At 42.8% G+C, this 21,750-nt stretch overlaps 1 protein-coding gene across 1 annotated transcript in view; it reads left to right on the forward strand.

Annotated features, from left to right (window-relative positions):
- Positions 1-21,750, forward strand: part of Nostrin (nitric oxide synthase trafficking) — a 62,278-nt gene that overhangs the window by 8,386 nt on the left and 32,142 nt on the right. The window contains exons 2-7 of the mRNA XM_052182624.1: positions 1,382-1,467; positions 12,634-12,717; positions 15,614-15,676; positions 15,880-15,961; positions 19,009-19,071; positions 21,137-21,235. Coding sequence (XP_052038584.1) covers positions 1,382-1,467; positions 12,634-12,717; positions 15,614-15,676; positions 15,880-15,961; positions 19,009-19,071; positions 21,137-21,235 — 477 coding nt within the window. The remainder of the gene's footprint in view (positions 1-1,381; positions 1,468-12,633; positions 12,718-15,613; positions 15,677-15,879; positions 15,962-19,008; positions 19,072-21,136; positions 21,236-21,750) is intronic.

Genomic DNA, 21,750 nt, shown 5'->3' on the forward strand with positions numbered 1-21,750 from the left:
TCTTCTTCCTCTTCCTCTTCCTCTTCCTCTTCTTCTTCTTCTTCTTCTTCTTCCTCCTCCTCCTCCTCCTCCTCTTCCTTTTCTTCCTCCTTCTTTGTTTTCTTCTTCAGATTTTGGAGTTTTGTGGATATATAATAAGACATCTTGGGGATAGAACAAAAGTTTAAACATGATATTCACTTGTATTTCCTATAGCTCCATATACAAAGCATTGAGATGATCTCATACAATATTTTTAGCTTGCCTGTGTTTTGACTGAGACTCATTTAAAACCAAGTGTGAAATTTCTGTTTACGGTATGAAATCAGAACTTAAAAAGTTTTGGATTTTTAAGTGTTTTCAATTTCAGACTTTTTTTTTTTGGACAATATGTACTGTGTGTCTATCATGTTCATAGAACAGTGGGATTTTTTAAGAATGATAATGTGGTATCCTGTAGAGTTTGCTTTTGGCCTTCCTGGGCCAGAAAACCAAATTCCAAGTGTCACTGCTATTCGATTATTTGTATCTGACCTAGGACAGTGTGGTGACTTAAATGAGAAAAGGCCCCCCAGACTTACATATTTGAATGTTTGAGTCCCAATTGGTGGAGTATTTAATATTTAAAAAAGATTGGGAGATTTGGCATTGAAAGAGGAGGTATATTGCTGGGGTAAGCTTTGAGGTTTCAAAAATCCCATATCAGACCCCATTATCCCTCCCTCCTTCCTTCCCTTCTTCCCTCCTTCCCTCCCTCCTTCCCTCCTTCTCTTTTTCTTCCTCCCTCCCTCCTTCCTTCCCTCCCTACCCCCCTTCTCTTCTCCCTCCCTCCTTCCCTCCCTCCTTCCTTCCCTCCCTCCTTCCCTCCCTCCCTCCTTCCTCTCTCCTTTCTTCCCTCTCTCCCTCCCTTCTTCCCTCCCTCACTCCTTCCCTCTCTCCCTCCTTTCTTCCCTCCCTCCCTCCCTCCTCTCTCCTTTCTTCCCTCCCTCTCTTCCTTCCTCCCTCCTTCTCTCCTGATTGTGAATCAGATGTAAGCTCCCAGCTAGCTATAGCTCCAGAGCTATGCCTGCCTCTCCCCCTGAAGCCATAAGCAAGCTCTCAGTTAAGTAAGTTCTCCTGCCTCAGTTGCCTTATTAGTCATGGTCTTTCTTCACAATAATAGAAGTGTCTAAGATAGACAGAAACAGACAGGCCAGCTTCAGTTTTTTGGAAATTTTCCCTGGATTTTTTTTTTTATATCCAGTCAGAGGAGACTTAATATTTAGTTAAGAAGTCATCCAAAGACATGCGTATCCCTCAGTCATGTAGTCCTCTATGATGGCAGACTTCACTACGGTAGCATTCTGGATTATGAATACTGTCTGTGGAGGTGCTCATAATTTTCCTGTTTTTTTTTCCCCAGTACAATAAAGTATACAAGAGCCTGAAGGAGTTTGCTCAAAATGGAGACAATTTCTGCAAGCAGATCACATCCGTCCTTCAGCAAAGGTACAAAATGCACATTTGCAACAAGTAATTCTTCCTCCGTAGCTGCAGCAAGCAATGCGACCCAAGGAACAATTTGCAGCTGCACTGCACTCCGGAACACAATGTAATAGTCTGGTACTTGAGAGAGTGGGTTGAAGAACGATCCTCCTCTATGGCACATTTATCAACTGGGGCCATAAAAATCAAGAAACCACGCAAGGGACTTCTGCTTAGGAAGGCTCAGCCAAGCCTCTCATTCTCCAGCTGAGTTTCTCACCCTTCCAGGAGCCCTCTTAACGTCTGACATATATACACTCTTCACTGTGCCTTTCACCCTGATCTCTGTTGTTAGTTTATGGTTTTCTCTCCACTACGAGGACAGGAGCGATGTCTTACTGATTGTATGAGAACTTCCTAGAGCCTGGTCTTTGTTCTTTTTGATCAGTTTCTGACGAATGGCTAGATGGATCCATGGATGAGAAGCCACCATTTTCAATATCCCCTCTTAATTCTAAGTGTGACTATGAATAAAGCTGTCCACTGTGCTAAAGTGAGCACAGTTAGCTCAGGCAATATAGGAGGGGAAAAATCTGCTTAAAATTAATCAACCCGAGAAAAGAGTTGGCTTATAAGGGGTCATTTAGGACTTTGCTCTGTAGTAAATGTTTCTATGATAAATATTCTAAAGCTGCCTTTTAAGAGAGATAGCTCTTTTGAAAGGAAATAGTTTCAACTTTAAAATATTGTAGGGCTGGCAATGTAGCTCTGTGATAGAGTGCTTCTATAACATGTGAGACCATGATTCAGTCCTCAGAGTGTGTACCACATACACACATGCCTATGTGTGCACAAGAACACATGCCAACACGTGTGTACATGCATGTACACCTATACATGCACCCGCACACACACATTTACATATGTGCCATACAAAAAAGATATCATTAGTTAAGAGTATTCTTCATTAGCAAATACAGACCGAAGGAGAACTTTAGCTTTGTCAGAACAATGAGCAGGAGAACTCTTTTATAAACAGGCTTTTTATAAAGAAAAATGCATGTTTGTCAAAGTTAATAAAAACGAAAAGTTTATGTGAGAGATGCTTCCATTCTGACAATCAAACTGTCTTGGTTTCCTGAGAAAAGAGAAGGGTGAGGGTGTCTGGAACAGTGTTTCCTTTATAAGAAAACATTTTTATTAGCTCTCAAAGGGCATTATTTTTAAATGAGACATGTTAACTATTCTATAAACCCAACTCTTTCTTAAATAAAAAGTCTCTTCTCTCTGAAAAGCAGGAAGAATCTATATACTGATTGACCATGCAGATGATCCTACATGGCAATCATCTGGTCTCGGTTATTTGGTGCTTAAGAGTTCAAAATTAGTGCCAGGTCGACAGCTAGGAAGGCAGAGGACAAACGGGGCCACAGTTGGAGTGGACTCCAGGGTGAGCTGGCAGGACCAAGTGTATGCTGCTTCTCTGTCCTCTGCTTGTTTTCCTGTTCACCTGCTGCTTCACTTCCTTCTGCAGCCAGAGCCTTGGCTTCTTACCTGCGTTTCTCCTGAAGGGACAGGCATCCTCGCTCTTAATGTGGGAAAGCTTCCATTCCACATTCTCAAGGGGCAAACACACCCAGGAGGAAGGAACTCTTGGGTAATAGAGAGATCTTCCTTCATGTTTTTGCTTCCTCGTGGACAAGATTTAGAATCTGAAAGTCTATAGGTTGCTGGAGGTCAGTAAGATTGCGAGCACATTTCTGAGTTAAAAGCTGCATAGCATAAATGCAAAAAGTGGATATAATGCTTTAATAAGAGGCTGACCTTGAATGAGGCCAGTCATTTGTGTGACAGACATTTCCGAAGCTAACCTGGAGCAGCCAAATCGTTTTCCCTCAACCAAGATGCGACTGCTGAAGTACATTATATTGGCTCCCGATAAATGTTCCTTTGAAGTGACCCTCCTACTTAAGCCGCCCAGATTCCCCGGCTTGCTCAGCTGTTTGATTCTGCAGTTAAACTGAGGGTTGTATATCCAGAGAATGGTTTTCTGTGGACATAAACACTTTATTAATATATGGATATTTTCCTTATAGTGTATTTTTACTTTACATCCTTATGAGTGAGTTAGCAAAGATAGATGCTATTTCATCCCCCAATTGGGCAAAGCCTCTCTCTCAAGAGTGATGTGATTTGAGGGTCACTGCCTTATACTGTTGTGCTTGAAGTGACGCCACAAAACTAATCCACAAGGATGCGCAATTGCACCCGTGTGTGCACCTGGTACACACCCACTCTTGCTCTCTTCATTCTGTGACTCCAGAAATCACTTCCCTAAGCACATAGAACGCAAGAGGCCGGCTCTTGTTTAATGCAGTGGTGCTTACCTACAATCCTAGCACTTGAGAGACTGAGGCAGGAAGACTGCAAGGTCGAAGCCAGCCCAGGATATATAGTGAGGTTTTATCTCAAGCAAAACAAATAAAACACCAAACTAGAGCTGGTCACGTGACTCAGCAGGTAAAGATGCTTGCTGCCAAGCCTGACGAGTGGAGCTTCATGCCCAGAATCCAGAAGGCAGAAGGAAAGAACTGATATTAGAAAGTTGTCCTCTGACCTACACATACACTGTGGCACACTTGAGTACACACACACACATGCACACACACACACACATGAGGGGGTGCTAGGTGGCAAAATAAGCAACCATGAAAAGCAAACAAAGGATATTTATTCAGAGAGAACACATTGGAAAGATCAAATACGTGCACGAACACCCAGCAACCTACAAGACCACCTCCCAGGTGACCCACTTGGAGTTGAGCTTAAAGTACTGGGCAAGAGGTATGCATAACTAAGCAGTACTGGTCAAGGTGCATTTCTGCCCATCACGGACCCATCACTGCCTGGGCTATAGTCCATTCTGCAAAGTGGTCTTACAAACTGAATTGTCTGAACTAAAAAATCCATTGCAAGGAGACAGTCACCTCTTCTGGTTGGAACCAGGCTCACAGCCTTGTTTCTCTTTTCCAGCCTAAGGCTCTAGGGGAAATTCTAATTTCTTGAGGTCCATTGTTCCAATAGTCTGATGGCCAAAGAGAGGGATACAAGCATCTCTCTATAAATGTCTTCCTTCAGCATCAAGGCCAGGGCTATTCTCCTCCTAAATGTGTAGTTTTATTTTACACAAATCAATAATAATACATTGTATTCGCATTCGATACAGATGGGGAGGCCTCCTCAGACACTAGAAAAGGCACTCTTGGGATGTGTATAGTGGTCATACAAAACGAGGGTGAGGGACCAGGAGGTGACACGGCAAACCCAGTGGCCGGCAGAATGGCAGAAATCATGGCAGCTGGCAAATATTGGCAGATTGGATGAATAAATACGTAAAAGATCAATGAATTTTTTTAAAGATTTATTTATTATATGTAAGTACACTGTAGCTGTCTTCAGACACCCCAGAAGAGGGCATTGGAGCTCATTACTGATAGTTGTGAGCCACCATGTGGTTGCTGGGATTTGAACTCAGGACCTTGGGAAGAGCAGTCAGTGCTCTTAACCGCTGAGCCATCTCTCCAGCCCCAATGAAATTTTTTTAGTGACACGGTTGTACTATATAACTAGATACCCCAGGTGTGCCTGAATTTACCCGACCAAGGCCTGTAGCCAGAGATTGCCTGTGCCCACAATTTCTTCTATCCTCATCCTTATCTCTCCTGTAAACTCCCTTTCCACCTGGAGATCTGTTCTGTTTCTTGACGTGTCTTCCATCTTGGGTGGCTGTCTTGCAACTGTGTAGGTCCCATGTTTTCCCACAGCACCTGACTGAGCAGCACGGAGGGAGGCAGAAATGAAATCTGCTCTCAATCCTTTGTGTCAAGATGCTCACAGCCTCCTTCTCCTCTCAGAGGATTGCCTGTTTCTAATCCAAGCAGAGTTCTCTCAACTTGCTGGTGGGCCAAGGCCCTGTCTTTCTCTCTAACATGTCTATTATGCTGGGAACTCGGAACAGGGAATATGAATGTGGGGTGGGGGGTAAGCTCATTTCCTAGGCCATGACTGATACAAGAGCAGACAGAAACATATCAGGCAAATTTTAGGTGGGTGCTGGAAAAGAATGGGGACCTTTTATGACAGTTGAGGACAATTACTTGGCCATGTCTACTGGATCATATATGTGGGATTGTATTCGATCAGATAGGAGATGGGTAGCCCACAGTTTTGTTAGGTAGTAAATTTTACAGCCTCATTTGTCCGACCTGAGACTGGCCATTTAGAGAGGCACCAACGGTTAGGAATTGGGCTGTAATTAATCACCACAAGGGTCAGGTTACATGCACTAGAGGTCTGATGGACCTTGGCTTACTGTCCTGAAACCCTGGAGCTTGTACTATGCACAAGGGCAGCTGGCTGAGCAGGGTGTTTTGGTGTTAGAAGAGGAGTGAATGCTTTTGTATTTGTGGCCTTTTGTCTCCAAAGTATTTTCTATTGTGACTTTGATCCTGTCTAAGACCCATTCCTGTAGGATGAAAGTCAGACCTCATAGTGTTTTACAAAGAACTTGAGATGGAGACTTTGCCTCCTGCATTCGCTCCCCTCATTCCTTACCCTCTCCTTCCTCCTGAATCGCTTACACCTTCCCACAGTATCCCACCACCCACAGAGATGTTATCATGTTATCACAGGCTGCTGTTGTGTAACCTGGTGGGTACATCCTCACCTTCTTTGACTGGTTCTGGTAAATTTATTCTTCGATATTCAGTGTTTCATTACAAAAGGCTGGCTTTTACTCTGGTCTGTAGTCTCAAGTGTCCTCCCAGTCTGGGTGGTGGGTTAGCACATATCTCTTACTGCCTTGCTTTGTTTTTCTTTCTTCGAGTATCATTCCAACTGACTCGAATGCCAAACTCCTTGGGAGTCTTTCTTTCTATGTGGCCAGGGCCTGATACAGAGCTAGAGGTGTTAATAAAAGCTCACTGAGTGAATGGATGTAGCCTTGAGTGAGTTGGTTTGTACCTTTAGGCAGTTATAATTCCAAAGGTCACGTTGGACAAATTCTAAGGGCATCCTTTTCATATTTGTTAATATGGATGTTATATTATTTATATTATTATTGAACAAAAGCTGGAAAAATAAAATCACAGAAGAGACCATTTCTCTATTATAATCTGTTTATCGGGTACTGTGTTAGATGTATCTAATCTTAGTTGCTAAAGTATCATGTACATAGCTTTATGGGTCTTGAAGTCATTGGTATACAGAATACACAAAAGTTGGTTATTTGATTTTTACCCAGTACTAAGGCACTCTCAAAATAGGCAGACAAATTTGGGGCTCTGCTAGGCAAGTCTTAACATACTCAGGAGGCATTGATCCACTTTGATAAGAAGGGACACCAGTGTTAAGATGCCCAGTAGCTTCTAAACTCTCTGACTGACAGGGTCCATGAGGAACCCTAAGCAGCTACTCTGGGGTTAAGAAGGAAGAAGAGGCAGGCAGGCTCTGCTGCCCCCTCATTTCTTCTCCCAGTTACTCAGAACAGTTGTGTTGTGCGAATATGACTGCATCTAGAATAAAATTGGGTTTCTATCTAGACCCTCTGAAGACTTCCCATCTTGTCTACTTGGCCTGACTTCCCCAATCACAGTATGTCTTCACATTCCTGTGCACTGTGGACACACTGAGCTTGGTAATGAACAAACTCAGGATTGGAGACTTCTAACTGCTTATATTGAGTGTATCCTGTATCAGCCTGAGCAGCAAGTCCAAGAGCCTCTCCAACATGGATATCCAAGGAGCTTCCCATCTGTGCATCTGCCATCTCACAAACTGTTCTCAGGAAGCAGGCTTGTGACAACTGATAATGGTCAAATGGCTAGTCGGAGAACATGACAGAGTTTTGACTTGATTCTAATTGCAAATAACTGCCTTGTTTGTTGTTGTTGTTGTTGTTGTTGTTGTTTTTTAGGAGTGCTGAGTTCTTGAACCCAGGGATTTGTGCATAATAGCAAGTGTTCTAACTGGCTGTGGTGGTTTGAATATGCTTGGCCCGGGGAGTAGCAGTATTTGGAGGTGTGGCCTTGTTGGAGTAGGTGTGGCTTTGCTGAAAGAAGGCTGTCACTGTGGGGGTGGGCTTTGAGACTCTCCTAGTCACATGGGAGCCAGTCTTCTCCTGTTTGTCTTTGGAACAAACTGTAGAACTCTCAGCTCCTTCAGTGTTATGCCTAGACATTGCCATGCTCCCGCCTTGATGATAATGGACTGAACCTCTGAACCTGTAAGCCAGCCCCAATTACATGTTGTCCTTATAAGAGTTGCCTTGGTAATGGTGTCTGTTCACAGCAGTAAAACCCTAAGACACTGGTCCTACCTATTAACTTTTATGTTGTAGCATAATAACTGCACATATTTATATGTACAACATGATAATTTGACATTATATATATAGCATGTAATAAATAAGGATAATTAACATTTGCCTCATATCATATACCGTCCCAATTTCATTGTGGGGAAAGTATATGATATGGTTTTAAAACCTTCCTTTCTAGCTGTCTTAGAAGCACCCTGTTGTATACCTACTGTCACTCCAGCATGAAACAAAATATCCACAGCTATTCTTCCTGCATCTCCCAACTGTGTCTTAGTTGACCATTCTCTGAGTTCTCCCACTTTACCTCCATAACTATCTTTGCTAACTTATGAGAAATAGGTAGAATTTATTTGAGCCTGCACCTGGCTCTTTGTGTAGCTCAGGCTAGCCTGTAATTCAGTATATAGACCAAGCTGGCCTTGAACTCTTGGTTCTCTTGTCCTTGTCTCTATAGTGCAGGATTTATGGGTGTGCTCCAGGGCACACAGCCTCTGGTACCTTTTATGTACAATAAGCTGTGGCTACCTTTCTAAAGGAAAAGAGATAAGGCTTGAATGGAAAACATCCATATACCCAACCTTAACTGGAAACTGGTTCTGGTGCACACTGAGGGGTGACAGACAGCAAGAAAGCACAGAGATTACTGAGATTACTAAAATCCCTAATTCATAGCAAGGGCATGGTCACTTGCTTCCTTCAGGAAGATCTTCATTCCTTTGCAATTAACTCTTCATAGACACGGAGGAAGCTAGAGGATTTTAAACAATTATTCTGCATATATTTGTTAAAGCAGGATCCTCTGAAATGAACATAGCCACTTTTTTCTTACAGCCTAACCTGTGCTGCTTCAAAAATACTAAATAAAAAACCACGTATTTTATATGCCTTCTCTGTTTCAAAGGAATCTGCTTAAGATCTAGGTCAAACACTAGGTTTTTTCTGACTTCTTGGCTGGTTTTCATTATTACTAATAAAAATATATTGACCTGCCTTGCTTGCTGAGAGGAAACTAAAATGTAAATGGGTTGAAAGTTAATGTGTCATTTCCCTCACTCAGAATCTTTAAAACTCACTGGGCTATTCTGAGCTAAAGTTACTTACCAGAAGGTATATAGATGCGTCTTATCAACTATGCACATGAAAAGGCCATTGCTTGGACAAGACAGCTTCACTTGTGTTGGAAATATCGTCTGTAGAGTGGAAGGAAATAACGAGAGACAATATCAAACACAATGTGCTTCCTGTCTCTCCCGATTTATCAAGGGGGGGAATCCATGACTTAATTTGAGATTAGTGCTGCGCCTCCGGATTCGTGTTGCACATGTGGTGCTTTTTGAGTGGGGAATGTGATAACGTGGCTTCCTTCCAGAGAGTGCCATGAGACCAGTCTGTGTGCTGCCTCAAGGAAATGCCAAGGTCCAGTCTATTTGGCAGGAAGCCTGCCTGAAAGGATTGAAAGATATCCTTCAGGATCCCTGCGCGCGCACACGCATATTCATACACACACACACACACTCCACAGTGACTCACATCAGCACAATTAGTGTTGAAGTGAGCAGTGCTACAAGTTTTAAAACACACTTTTCTCTGACTCTGTGTGGTTAAGCAGCAGGACCTCCCGCTAGACTGCCCGGCTTTGGAAGCCAGCTCTATCACCTCCTTCTCACGTGTCCTCGGTAAAGCAGCCGACTAAACCCTGGGTGTGGTGTTCCCTCCTGAGAAGCCAAATCATGTCCACCTCATGCAAGTCATTGTAGGTTCAACACAAATAAACTACGAGCCAGAGAGATGACTCAGCGGGTAAAGGGCTTGCTGTTAAGTCCCACAACCTGAGTCAGTTCCTCAGACCCATATGGTGAAAAGACAGACCCAATGCTGTCAGATTATCCTCTGACCTCCAAACCTGTGCTGTTGTCATCCTGTCATCCTCTCCATCCCAAGCCTGCCCCTCCCACTCCTCACCCGCTGAACAAAGGTAATAAATTTTTTTTAAAGGAAAGAGGTAAAATGCTGACAGTGGTGGCTTGCATGGTGTAAGGGCCCAATAAAGTTGAGCATTGCTATTTTGTGTACAGAGCACAGGTCGAGTATCTGCAGTCACAAAGAGGATGAACTTCATTGCACAGAGGACATTGTTTTAATCCATAATCTTCATGTGTACATGACAGGACTTTTAATCTGGAAATGTATAAGTCTGCCCTGGCACTGATATCCATGCAAAAAATTCTGACTTGGCAAGTGGATCTCCTTAGGTCGGTCTCTACCTTCTTGAGAGAAAGCCTGTGGAAGTTAGGCAGCTTGGTATATACCTATAATCCCAGTGCTCAGGAGATGGAGACAGAACCAGGAATGCGAAGTTACCCTGGGCTATGTGTTCAAGTTCAAGGCCAACCTAACGTGTTGGAGAGGGGATGGGGGAAAGAAGAGAGAGTGCCTGTGAGTAGGTGCTCAGGAGCAGAGATGGCCAGACTCAGAGACCGCCAAATCATCTAAGAGCAAGCAGAGAGACTGCTCTTAACACCAAAACCCCACCTTCTTTTCCCTATAAATCTAATGAAGTTACCAATGTTAAGGAAAGCAATATTTCCTTGTGGTAGTTGTCTTTCTCTCACTCAGCCTCTGGGATTCTTAGGAGAGAGAGCCTGTGAGAACACTCTGGAAGTGAAATTGAATTGTGAGGAGAGCCTGTTCCTGTCAGCAGCATCCTTTGGTGGAGAAGCCCTTACAGAGAGACAATGACGTGGAGGACTACTTTCTTCTTTCTATCTTCCTTTGGAAAGCTCAAGATCCTTTGGATCCATCCATCTATCCATCCATCCTCTCCTCCTCCTCTTCTTCTTCCTTCTCCTCTTCCTCCTCCTCTTCCTCAAATAATTAAATTCTACTGCTTGTTTTGTGCCCACACTGTAAGCCAAGAAGGGTGCATTTATCAGATTTAATGATCTTGATGCACAGTGGGTAAAAACACTGACCACTAAGTTTGATGACCTGAGTTTGTTTCCCGGGCTCTGTGCAGTGGAAGGAGAGCAGCTCCACTGAGTGTTCTCTGACCTCTGAGTGTGCACTGTGCTGGCTTCACACACGTGTGCAAACAAATAAAATTAACTTTGTAAGAAATTTAGGGCTAGAGAGATAGCTCAGAGGTTAAGAGCACTGACTGCTCTTCCAAAGGTCCTGAGTTCAAATCCCAGCAACAACATGGTGGCTCACAACCATCTGTAAAGAGATCTGATGCCCTCTTCTGGAGTGTCTGAAGACAGCTACAATGTACTTATAATAAATAAATTTTTTTTAAAAAGCAATTAAAGTGGCTAGAAGTCATCTTTTTAAAAGAAAGAACAGAGGGGGGAAGAAGGGAGAGAGGGGATATGTGAGAGGGGAATAGGAGCAGACCTCATTGGAGCCACAGATGGACCTAGGACATGGTAAAAATTTTTTAGGAAGATTGCGATTTGATCTCTCCAAGACCCAGTGGCTTCCTGCTATCTTGTCCAGCATAGAAAGTAATGGGTGACCACCACTGCAGCTTTCTATAATAACTGCCTAAGCTGAACAAGTGCATATAGTCTGCTACTCAGGAAATTAAGGCTGCAGGATCACCTGAAGCTACTACGTGGTTGACTCAATCATACTTATCTTATTCCCAGCTTCTATTTAGCGCTTAGAGCCGATGGTATTAGTGACCACTGTGTCCCTTACTAGCTGGGTCAGTCTTCTAGGCATATCCTAGCAAAACATCACATTCTGAGTGGCTTGAATAACAAGGCTTCCTATTCAGGAGACCAGCGGTCTGATGAGATTAAGGTGTCAGCCTGTTGACTCCTTCTGTGGACAGACTTGGGGATGCTGTCTTGTGTCTCCTCCTAGCTACTGGGAGTTTGCTGGCAATACCTTTGGCCTATAGATCTGCCTTCAATCCCTGATTTCATGTTCATAGGTTCTTTTCCCATGCACATGCCTATCTCTGTGTCCAATGCTCTCCCATTTATTTATAAGGATACATCAAACTGTGTTTGGGCCTCATCTGAACTTGATCATCATCTTCATACAATCTAGTTAAAGAAGATTCATATATCCTGCATGTGCTGGTCAATATTGATTAGCAACTTGGCAGGACCTAAAATCACACAGACAATGTAGCTCTGGGCATGACTATGAAGGTGCTTTCGGAGGGCTTTCTGGGGTTAACTGAGGCAGAAGAGCAAGGAATGATGTACAATCTCATGGGCTAGGGCTCTGGACCAAATAACAGGGAGAGCATGAACGGAGTCCAGCAGTCGGTCTTCCAGCTTCGTGACTGCAGATGCAGTGTGGTCCCCACAGTATGTCCCCACCACAGTCGACTGTCCCCTCAAACCATAAGCTAAAACAGTATTGTTATTGCAGTGATGAAAGTAACTAATACACTGGGATTCAGCACACAACCTCTTTGAAGGAAGTACAATCCAACCCATAGCACTGGAGGAAAAAAATTAAATAGTATACTTTCTCTTTGTGAAATACCCTCTTTTATGTTCGAATGGTTTGCCTAAGGACAAGAGATTCCTTCTGTAAATAGACCATCTCTTCCTCCTAAAGACATTGCATTTTCAGCCTGACCTTCTGTATGAGTGTCAGAGTGCCTGTGCACATGTGTGTGCAAGCACATGTGTGTGTATGTGTGTCTGAGCATATGTACATGTCTAAGTATATGTATATGTGTCTGTGTGTGTCTGTGTGTGTCTGTGTGTCTGTATGTCTTTGTCTATGTGTGTTCCAATTACACACTACTTGTAATACATCCTACTTAACAACAAGCCCTTTGCTCATAGGGCCAACCTGGAGATTAGCTACGCCAAAGGGCTTCAGAAACTGGCGGTCAAGCTCAGCAAAGCACTACAGAGCACCAAGAAAAAGTAAGTACCATTACAAAGGTAAGGCAAAAATCCCATAGAAAAAAATTAAACGTGAAAAACGCTCGCTCACAGTTCTCTCCCCAACACTTGGCAGCACAATCTCACCAGGCATGGCTTCCGGATCTTGGGGATTTATTTGGGGCCAGGCACTGCCTCAAATGCTTAGTGGATGCTCCTGTTTAATCCTCATAACCATTCTTGAAAGCTCTCATATTTATCCCTCCTTACAGATGAGAACTCCAGGCTGAACAATTGAAATAAAACTCACCAACCATGCAGTTAATAGGCTGCCCAGCTAGACTCCTCTTGGGGCTTTATGACTCCTGGGCCCACAGTTGGATTGCTAGTGCTATTTCATCTAGGAAGCGGTGTTAAGCCAGAAGGTCTTAAAGGCAGGAAGTGTGAATTTGGTATTATCTCTACTCTGTGACCTTTGACCGGGATCTCAGTCTTCCTGTGCCTCCATCTCCTCCTGTACGAGGTTCAGACATTCTCATCTGTGTATTTGCATGTATCTGTGGGTCGTGTGGTGATGAACAGACTCTCAATGATAAAAGAAGGGGACCTGTGAGAAGCCTTAGCATGTGAGGCACAAAGGCTTCTTTCTGGTTTGCATTCTTCCCAGTAACGCAACATTAAAAATGGTCCATTGTTGACAACTCGCTATGATGCCTCTCAGGTAATAATGCATGCAGATAGGACTCTGCACTTGCAGGGTGCCTCGTGGTGACGGTGATGAGAGAGGACAGACAGGAGAAAAGAAGCTTCTGGAACTACAATTCCCACTCCTGCTTGGGCACCATTGTGATAGCAAATTGCTTTGAAACTGCTCTGGTGCTTACTCCATTTTTATTTATCAGGGTAATAATGTCTTGCTAGACTACAGAGGAACCAGCTGGGTGCTGTGCCTGGGTTTAGACAGACTTCTGCTTAGACTGCCTAGTTTAAACTCTAGACCTGCTATTTACCAAATGAGTGGCCTTCTTCTACCTAAATGTCTCTTTAAAATGGAAAGGAAGCTGACTGCAGTGTCGCTGAGGTAAATTTGCTAAGGCAGGAGAATTGCTCTGAGTTTGAGGCCAGCTTAGGTTGCATAGGGAATTGCAGGCCAGTTTGGGCTATAGTTTGAGACCCTACCTAAAGGAAAGTTAAATAATAATAAATGTAATAAAATAAAACAGAAATAAAATTCACTCCCTACAGTTACTGAATTAAAAGAAACAATACTAATGCACTTAGCATAGAACTAGGTGAGGGGGAAACTCCATGAGTTTGGTTCTAATAATTCAGTTGCCTCCTAAATCCCACCATTGCAGCCCTAGCATTAAAAGAGCCAACATGTTCAGAATGGCCACTGAGCCAGCACTGATGTGGTATTTTATGATGAAAGTTGATTGATTATTTCTCTATATCAGATACTTTCACAGTTATCTCAATGCATTGATATTTTACAAGGTCAGTTAAATGAGGCTCAGAGAAACTGAGTGAGTCTTCCAGGATCACACAGAAAACCTGCAGAGGGAATATCTGCTTTCAGACCCGGGCTCTGGACTCTCTGAGGCCCACGTGCAGGATGCATTTCCTGCCAGGTTATCCAGCATGTGGGCAATCACCTGGGAGCTTCTCTATAGTGAAGTGTCCCCCATATCCTTAATAAAAACGATTAGATTTGGTTTAATTTACATGAAATAATAAGCACTTATTTGTTGGCAGAGTCAGCGTAGCCCAAGCTGATCTCAAATTCCTTGTGTAACCCGAGACAATCTGGTCCTCCTGCTGCCACCTCCCAGTTGCTGGGTTCACAGGGGTGAGTCACGATGCCCAGCAGCACTTATTTTAAGTGTAGGGGTGAGTCCAGTCTAACTGATGTGTACACCACGTACCTGACCATCACCAAAGTCAGACGTTTTCAACACACTCCATTTTGTTTCTTCCTCTTCGCATCCCTGCCCTAACCAGCACCAAACAATCCCTGAGGCCCTTCATATGAGTGTAGATTAGTTTTGTCTTTTCTGCATTTTCCTGTCCCTGGAAACACACAGTAGGCACTCTCTGGTGCTGCTTTAGATTGTAGAAACCCTGGCCTTCGGTCTGGTTTTCTTATTCTCCGGAATGAGAAAGTCTGCATCTTAGACTACTGGAGGCCCACCTCGGATCCTTTCCACTCCTGGTAGGAAGGCAGCTTCCTCCCTTCCTCCCCCTTCAAATCGGCAAGTGCTCTGTCCCTGCAGTCTGTCCTGACTTGACTTCCGAGGACTCCTTATGGACTCCCTAGAGCTGACTCCTGCTGTCAGAGGAGATAACATCAGGCTTCCTGGCTTCCCTATAGGCCTCCAAGAACATGGCAGTGACCTTTGTGTTTATTAGACACAGGACCAGGAAAGATCTGAGGCTGTCCTAAAAGTCAGCATGGTGCAGGATTTGGGCTGCAACCTCAAAAGCAGTAGGCACCTGTGCCAGGGACTTGGGTTCAAATCCTGAAGTCACTTATTTCCTCAAAGACTTGCTTTATTCATCTATAAGGGGACCTGAAGAAATTTTCAGGGAGAGTTTTCTAAAGTTAGCACGCACACACACACACACACACACACACACACATACCTGTTCCCTTGCTTGGCCACTTTATTTCCCTGATTTTCTGCAGACATAAAAATAGAAGATGAAAATCTAAATGAAAAAAAAAAAAAAAGAATCAGCACGGGTGCCAGGGAGAGCAGTGAGTAGAATGTCTGTGTCACAAATAAATATTGTGTGGCTGAATTTAATCTCCTGGAGACATTGAAACCCCCGCCAGGGGATGAGTGTGAGGGTGGAGCAGCTTGTGGTGTGTAATGCTTGATTGCTCAAGCTCATCAGAGAATGACCCCACCTTCAGCCCACCCTGTTTTGTCTCTAGCTGTCTCAGCACTGCTTGGACCTGGGCCTCAGAGAGCATGAAGTCTGCAGCAGACCTCCATCAGTGAGTGCTTCTAGTAACACCACCCCCTCAGCCCCTTATACCCCCCATCCCAAAGGGAGGTGTTACACACCTAGAGTGGGTGGGTGCCAATATTCCACGTCAAACCTGCCCTGAATAGATACACGGTAACCTGCCACTCATTCATCTCCCCAGAAATGAATTTGGACAGTACATGTAAACCCAAGACAATTTTCTATTTCCAGAAAACTTGGCAAAGCAATTGAGTTGGAAGCGATAAAGCCAACACACCGCGTCCTGAGTATGCAAGAGAAGAAGAGAAAATCGGTGAGTTGGAGCTCTGCTTTTCTGTTCAAAGCAAGATTTCTAGAGCTGGGTAAAACTCGGTGGCAAATGCACTTTCTTTACATGCCCAAAGCCCTAGGTTCAAACCCCTGCGTGATAAAACATTCCGAACAAACAAACCAAACAGAGGCAGAAGAAGGTGAATTTCTGTGCATTCTAGGCTAGTAAATTTCAACCCAGCCCAGACTACACACTGAGACCCTCTCTTAAAATCAAAGCTGGGAACTGTGCTGCATGACTGTAAATCTTAGCACTTGGGTTATGGGGGCAGGGGAATAGAGAGTTTAAGATCAGTCCTGATTACACAGCATTTTCAAAACCAGCTTGAGACCGTCCTCAAAGGACTAAAGAAATAAACACATTAGCAAGATTTCTGTCTATGGCCCACAGAACAAAAGGCTATAGTGATAGTGGGTCTCAGAAATGTATAATGAAAAGAAAAAATAAAAAGAATGTTTGTAAGACAATGTTTGCAATACAGTAAAAATAATAAATAGGTAGCAACTACTTTATCATAAAAAATAAGTCAGGGTGCAGTTAAGCAATCGACTAAAATAGAGTCATTAAAAGGTTTATAGGAGAGATGGGGACCTGGCTCAGGGACAGCAGGCTTGCCTAACTTGTTTCTGACCTCAAGTTCAACATTCTCCACAGTGAAGACAATATACATATATAGTGGATTTTAGAAAGATGGCTCAGTGGTTACAAACAGGGCCTGCTCTTATAGAAGCAGGAAATTTAATCCCAACACCCATATTGGGTAGCTCACAACCATCTGTAATTCCAACAGCAGGCATCCAGTGCCCTCTTGAGGCCTCTATAGGCACCGATACTAACTTGTGCACATATACATACACACATATATACATAATTAAAAACAAGGTTTTTTTAACATATGATATCAACTGTAAAAGTGAGATCAAAGAATTCTAATAAGTAATAAAATCTAAACTGGAAGAACCATCCCAAAATGTTAATAAGAATCACTTCAAGATGATAAAATCAGAAGCTAATTTCCACTTTTTAGTATTTTAAACGGTCTTTACGATTTTGTTAGCTCTAACTCTGTCACTGACCTACACCCAGGTCCCATAAGCACAACTTGTCTCAAAAGATGTTTTTCTTCTTGCCAGTGTGAGATTACTTAAAGGTGATAATAGTGCACCTTAATAGATGTAACATTAAAGGGAAGCATCAGGCACGCCCACCCAGAACAGTGCTCCTCATTACAGCACGTCCTCTGCTCTGGGCATGTGTCTTCCTTCCAGGACGGTTTCCCTGTGTGCGCTACCTTGTGCCCTCTGAGTGTATCTCAGTGGTTAGCCACTTTAGACAATGCTTCCAGGCAACGTGCATAGCCATTAATGAATGGTGCAGAGCTCTGATGGGGTGGTTTTGGCCAAGTGCAAGCAAGAAGTACCTGAGTCTTAGCGGCTGGTTGCTCCTTGCAAGGGGAAAGGATAGTTTACTAGAAGTGGGCTTCAGATGAGTAAATCAAATTCAGATTTGTAAATCAAAAGAACTTGGGAGCTAGGAAAACTCAGGTGGAAGAGGAATGGAAGTCGTTGACATATAAACTCATTAAGTGGAGTTGGAAAGTGGAGCTGACGTTTGTCTATATACTCATGTGTTCCACCAGAACGGATGTCCTACCTAGAGCTCAGGTAATAGAAAGTTACAAAAATCATTTGAAAGCAGTTTAATCATCTGCTTTTGCCAGGAACCTATTTAAAAACTCAAAGCAAACCTAGGTTTCATTAATTACAAAATATATTACATATCAGATGGCAATATGATAATTCCATTTAATACCACGCTAATCAGTGTTGTGATGGTTTGTCACAGCATGTTAAGCAGCTGATGTCACGATGCTCCTCCATCACCTTATTTTTCTTAGGAGATTTGCTCTGCACCTCAGCTACATCTACACAGTCAAAACTGGCATAGTGTGCAAAACCACTTCTTTTCTGTGTTTGTTATAATACGCCATGTGCTCTATATCTAATGACTGGTGGAAATCAAGTTTCTGATCCTCACTCTGTGAATGTTTTGCAGCATGAATAGATGTTGAATGGCCCTGCTCAGCAAGGTGCATATTCCTACATATGCCTTTTCTCATTGTTACAGATTAGAAACCACTACTTTTCAAGTCATGTCAAGAGACGCTTGACATAGAGACAAGCCCAAATATGTCCATTCTAGGGTTTTGAAGCTCAGATAAATCATGAGAGTGATTGTGCCAGAATTAGCAAGCCATCACTATGAGTACAGTGTAACTCGCTGTAACTGAGTTAGTTTGAAGAGTGCTGGTGGCTTAGAAATCACTGAAACTCATTCCTTTTGGTTCTTGAGGTTGGGGATCCCAGGATCAAAGCAGTAGCAGATTAGGTCTCTGCTGAGGAACTGGTTATTCTTCATAGGCGACCATCTTCATGTTATGCATTTGCATGGTAGGGGAGTGAAGGAGGCCTGGAGGTGTCTTTTATAAGGGCATTCATTGTCTTAGTCATCATTCTATTGCTCTGAAGAGTCACCGTGACCAAGGCAACTCTTATAAAAAAAAAAGCACTTAATTGGGGGCTTGCTGACAGTTTCAGAGAGTAGTCCATTATGCTCATGGCAGAAAGCATGAATAGCAGGCATGGTGCAGATTAGGTTGGGAGCTATAGCCTAATCCTAAGGGGTTGGGGGATGTCTTGGACTTTTGAAACCTTAAAGCTCACTCCAGGTGACACTCCTCCAACAAGGCCACATCACCTAAACCTCCTCAAACATTCCATCACTTAGGGACTAGTCATTCACATATGTGAATCTATGGGGGCCATTCTCATTCAAACAAGCACAGGCACTGGTCCATGTATGAGGGCTCCATTCACATGGTCCAGTCACTTCCCAGAGTCCCACCTCTTAACGCTATGATGCAGCAGAAATAGGTTTCAACCTATGTATTTGGGGATTCATTGATACTTAATCAATAGCAGAGCCTAAGCAAGAAAAAAAAACACTTTGTCTGTTTTTCTCTTCCATAGCTTGATAATGAAGTGGAAAAGACAGCGAATCTTGTAATTAATAACTGGAATCAGCAAATCAAGGCAAGTATCCACTAATAGCATTTACATATAGTCAATTTTTAGGATGGGACTCTGCTTTTGTGCAAATATATTTATGGGTTCTAATGCTTTTCTATACACCTGTTGAAGAGAAAACAACTCACCTGAGTTGTTATATAGATGTCATTCGACTCATCCAATGAAGAGGATGACTCAAAATATGGTTACTATTTAGGCTAATGTTTACATGGCACTCAAGTGCTGAGAGCTGTATATTTGTGTATTCATCATCACACAACTGAGGACATAGGTGACTTTGCACTGTCAAGGTGATTTCCAAAGTTTTTAATCTGGTTAATGGTTAAACCGTGAAGTCTTAGAAGTTCTTGGACTCTGGAGTCACTGCTCTGCTCCAGCATATTGGCCGTCTCTCTGTGAAGTCCATAGTTTAGGAAAAATAACAAACACCAGTTTGGTTCCCCATTTGTGTAAGGTTGTTAGAGATCTCTACCTTGCTATGGAGAGGTCACTGTAAGGAGTGTGGTGACGTCAAAGGGAATACATGTGTTAATTCTACGACAACACACAGTTTACCTTCTGTACACACTACGCTAAGATCTGCTGCTAGTTTTCAATTCCTTACAAATTCAATTGGCTAGATAACAAACGCAGGAAACAACACATGAGTCCTTCTAGAGAGATTGTGATTTGATCTGTGAAGCTAGAGAATTCTATCACTGGTTCTTAAGCTACAGAAACAGCAGATGAGACCCATAGGTATGGAAGATTATTCTAGAATAACCATGTGCAGGAGGAGTTGCTTTGAGATGAAATGGTGAGAGGCTGCAGAATCTGCTAAGAAAACCCAGTTACGTCCTTGAGGATTTGCACTCGAAGAGTGGAACGCTTCCTTTCTCATCTCCTAAATGTTAATAACTCAAGTGATCCTTTGCAAGTAAACAGCCACCTGTACCAAATAACCAGAGATGTTCTCAGAAGCAGCTGGCCTCAGGCTTGTTTCTAAGCTCATGCTGAAGTTGAAGACTCCAGAGACTAAGATGAGAACAATTTAAGGCAAATTCCTACCCTGTGGTAGCTGTTCTGATAAAAAGAGGCTCACAAGAGTCACATTGAGAACATAGCTCAAAGTCAAAAAAAAAAAAAATCCAATCACTTGTTTTTAATTTTGCTCTTGATCTTCTGAGGGTTTTTTTTTTTTTAAAGAGGTTTGTCTTGAAAAAAAAAACAATTATCTATAAACACTCAGTTCTCACAGGAAAGCCAATACAATGGATCAAAAGCTAGAGACTAGGTTCTATAGCTATTTGCTTCAAAGAACAAAATCTACCTCCTATTATCCCCCAGTTTCGGATAAGTTTTTTTTTAATAAAATGATTTTATTGTATTATGAAGAATGGCAAAGTCATTCAATCGCATAGACTTCTTGAGCTGCAATCATTTCCCCCTCATCACAATACAAGAAGAGGCTGCGCATGTCAGTGGGGAAGTGCGAGCTGCTTCAGAGGCCAAGTTTCAGATTCTAAGGACCAAGTACTTGTGGCTCACCTGTGTTTGTCAGCAGGCACTTGCCTGAGACAGAGGAGGGGCTGTGAGCAGACTTGTCCTTGAACTCCTTCATACAGCTTCTTCTCACGGTCCGAGGGAGGCAGTAGGCTTCCCTCTGATTGCCAAGGACAGAGCCCTGGACACACACACACACATACACACACACACACACACACAGCCCCACCCCTCCTGCATCATTTCAGTTTATATTCTGAACTCTCAGGCTGGGCATGTGGTGTGTGCCTGTGACTGCAGCACTCAGGGGGCCTAGGCCAGGGGAGTGTGAGCTCACGGTGAGCTGGCAAACATTCGTATGTGCCCAATATCATGACAAAATACACAGAGGTTCCCTATCAAAATACTTGCATCTGTGCTATTTTGAGCATATTTTGAGGTGAAGGATGGAAACAGAGAAGTAACAAGTCACATTTATTCACAAACAAACCTCATTTTGAAATAAAAGAGCGTTTCTCTAAATATCATTCTTTCTTTCTCTCTTTCTCTCTTTCTTCTTTTCCTGTTTGTGTGTTTCTGTCCCTAGGCTAAGAAAAAGTTAATGCTGAGTACCAAGAAGCACGAAGCACTTTTTCACCTTGTAGAAAGCTCCAAGGAATCCGTGACACAGAAGGAGAAGCAGAAGGTGGGCTCTCAGGGCAGCCATGGGAGCACAGAGAAGTGGCCGCCCCTCCCTCTGTAGGGATCTGTAGGATAACCATGAAAAGGGATTTCAAAGTTGATATGTGGTCCACATAAAACTCTTGAAAAATATCACTGACATGGCCACTTAGGCTTGTGGTATCCACAGTTTTGACAGAGACTCCTTACCTCCATATCAAGTAAGTAAATATACATAGATATGTTTATGGGATACTTTGCATATTATACTAATATGTTGTGAACATTATAAAATGAAAAGTCAAAATGCTTACAAGATGAGATAATGATAAAATTATTTAAATGGTATGTTCATATTAACTAGGAAATAATAATCATTAATTAAGAATGCAAACAAAATACACCCTTGGGGAGAGTTATGAGCTTAATCACAATAAATATAAATCGACATTTCTACCATTACATTGCTTAAAAGCAATTTGAGCTTTGAAGATAGTAATTACATTTTACATCAAGTTCTCGTCATATCTTCCTACATCA

The sequence above is a fragment of the Apodemus sylvaticus genome, chromosome 5 (genome assembly GCF_947179515.1).
Source record: "Apodemus sylvaticus chromosome 5, mApoSyl1.1, whole genome shotgun sequence".
Lineage (NCBI taxonomy): Eukaryota > Metazoa > Chordata > Mammalia > Rodentia > Muridae > Apodemus > Apodemus sylvaticus.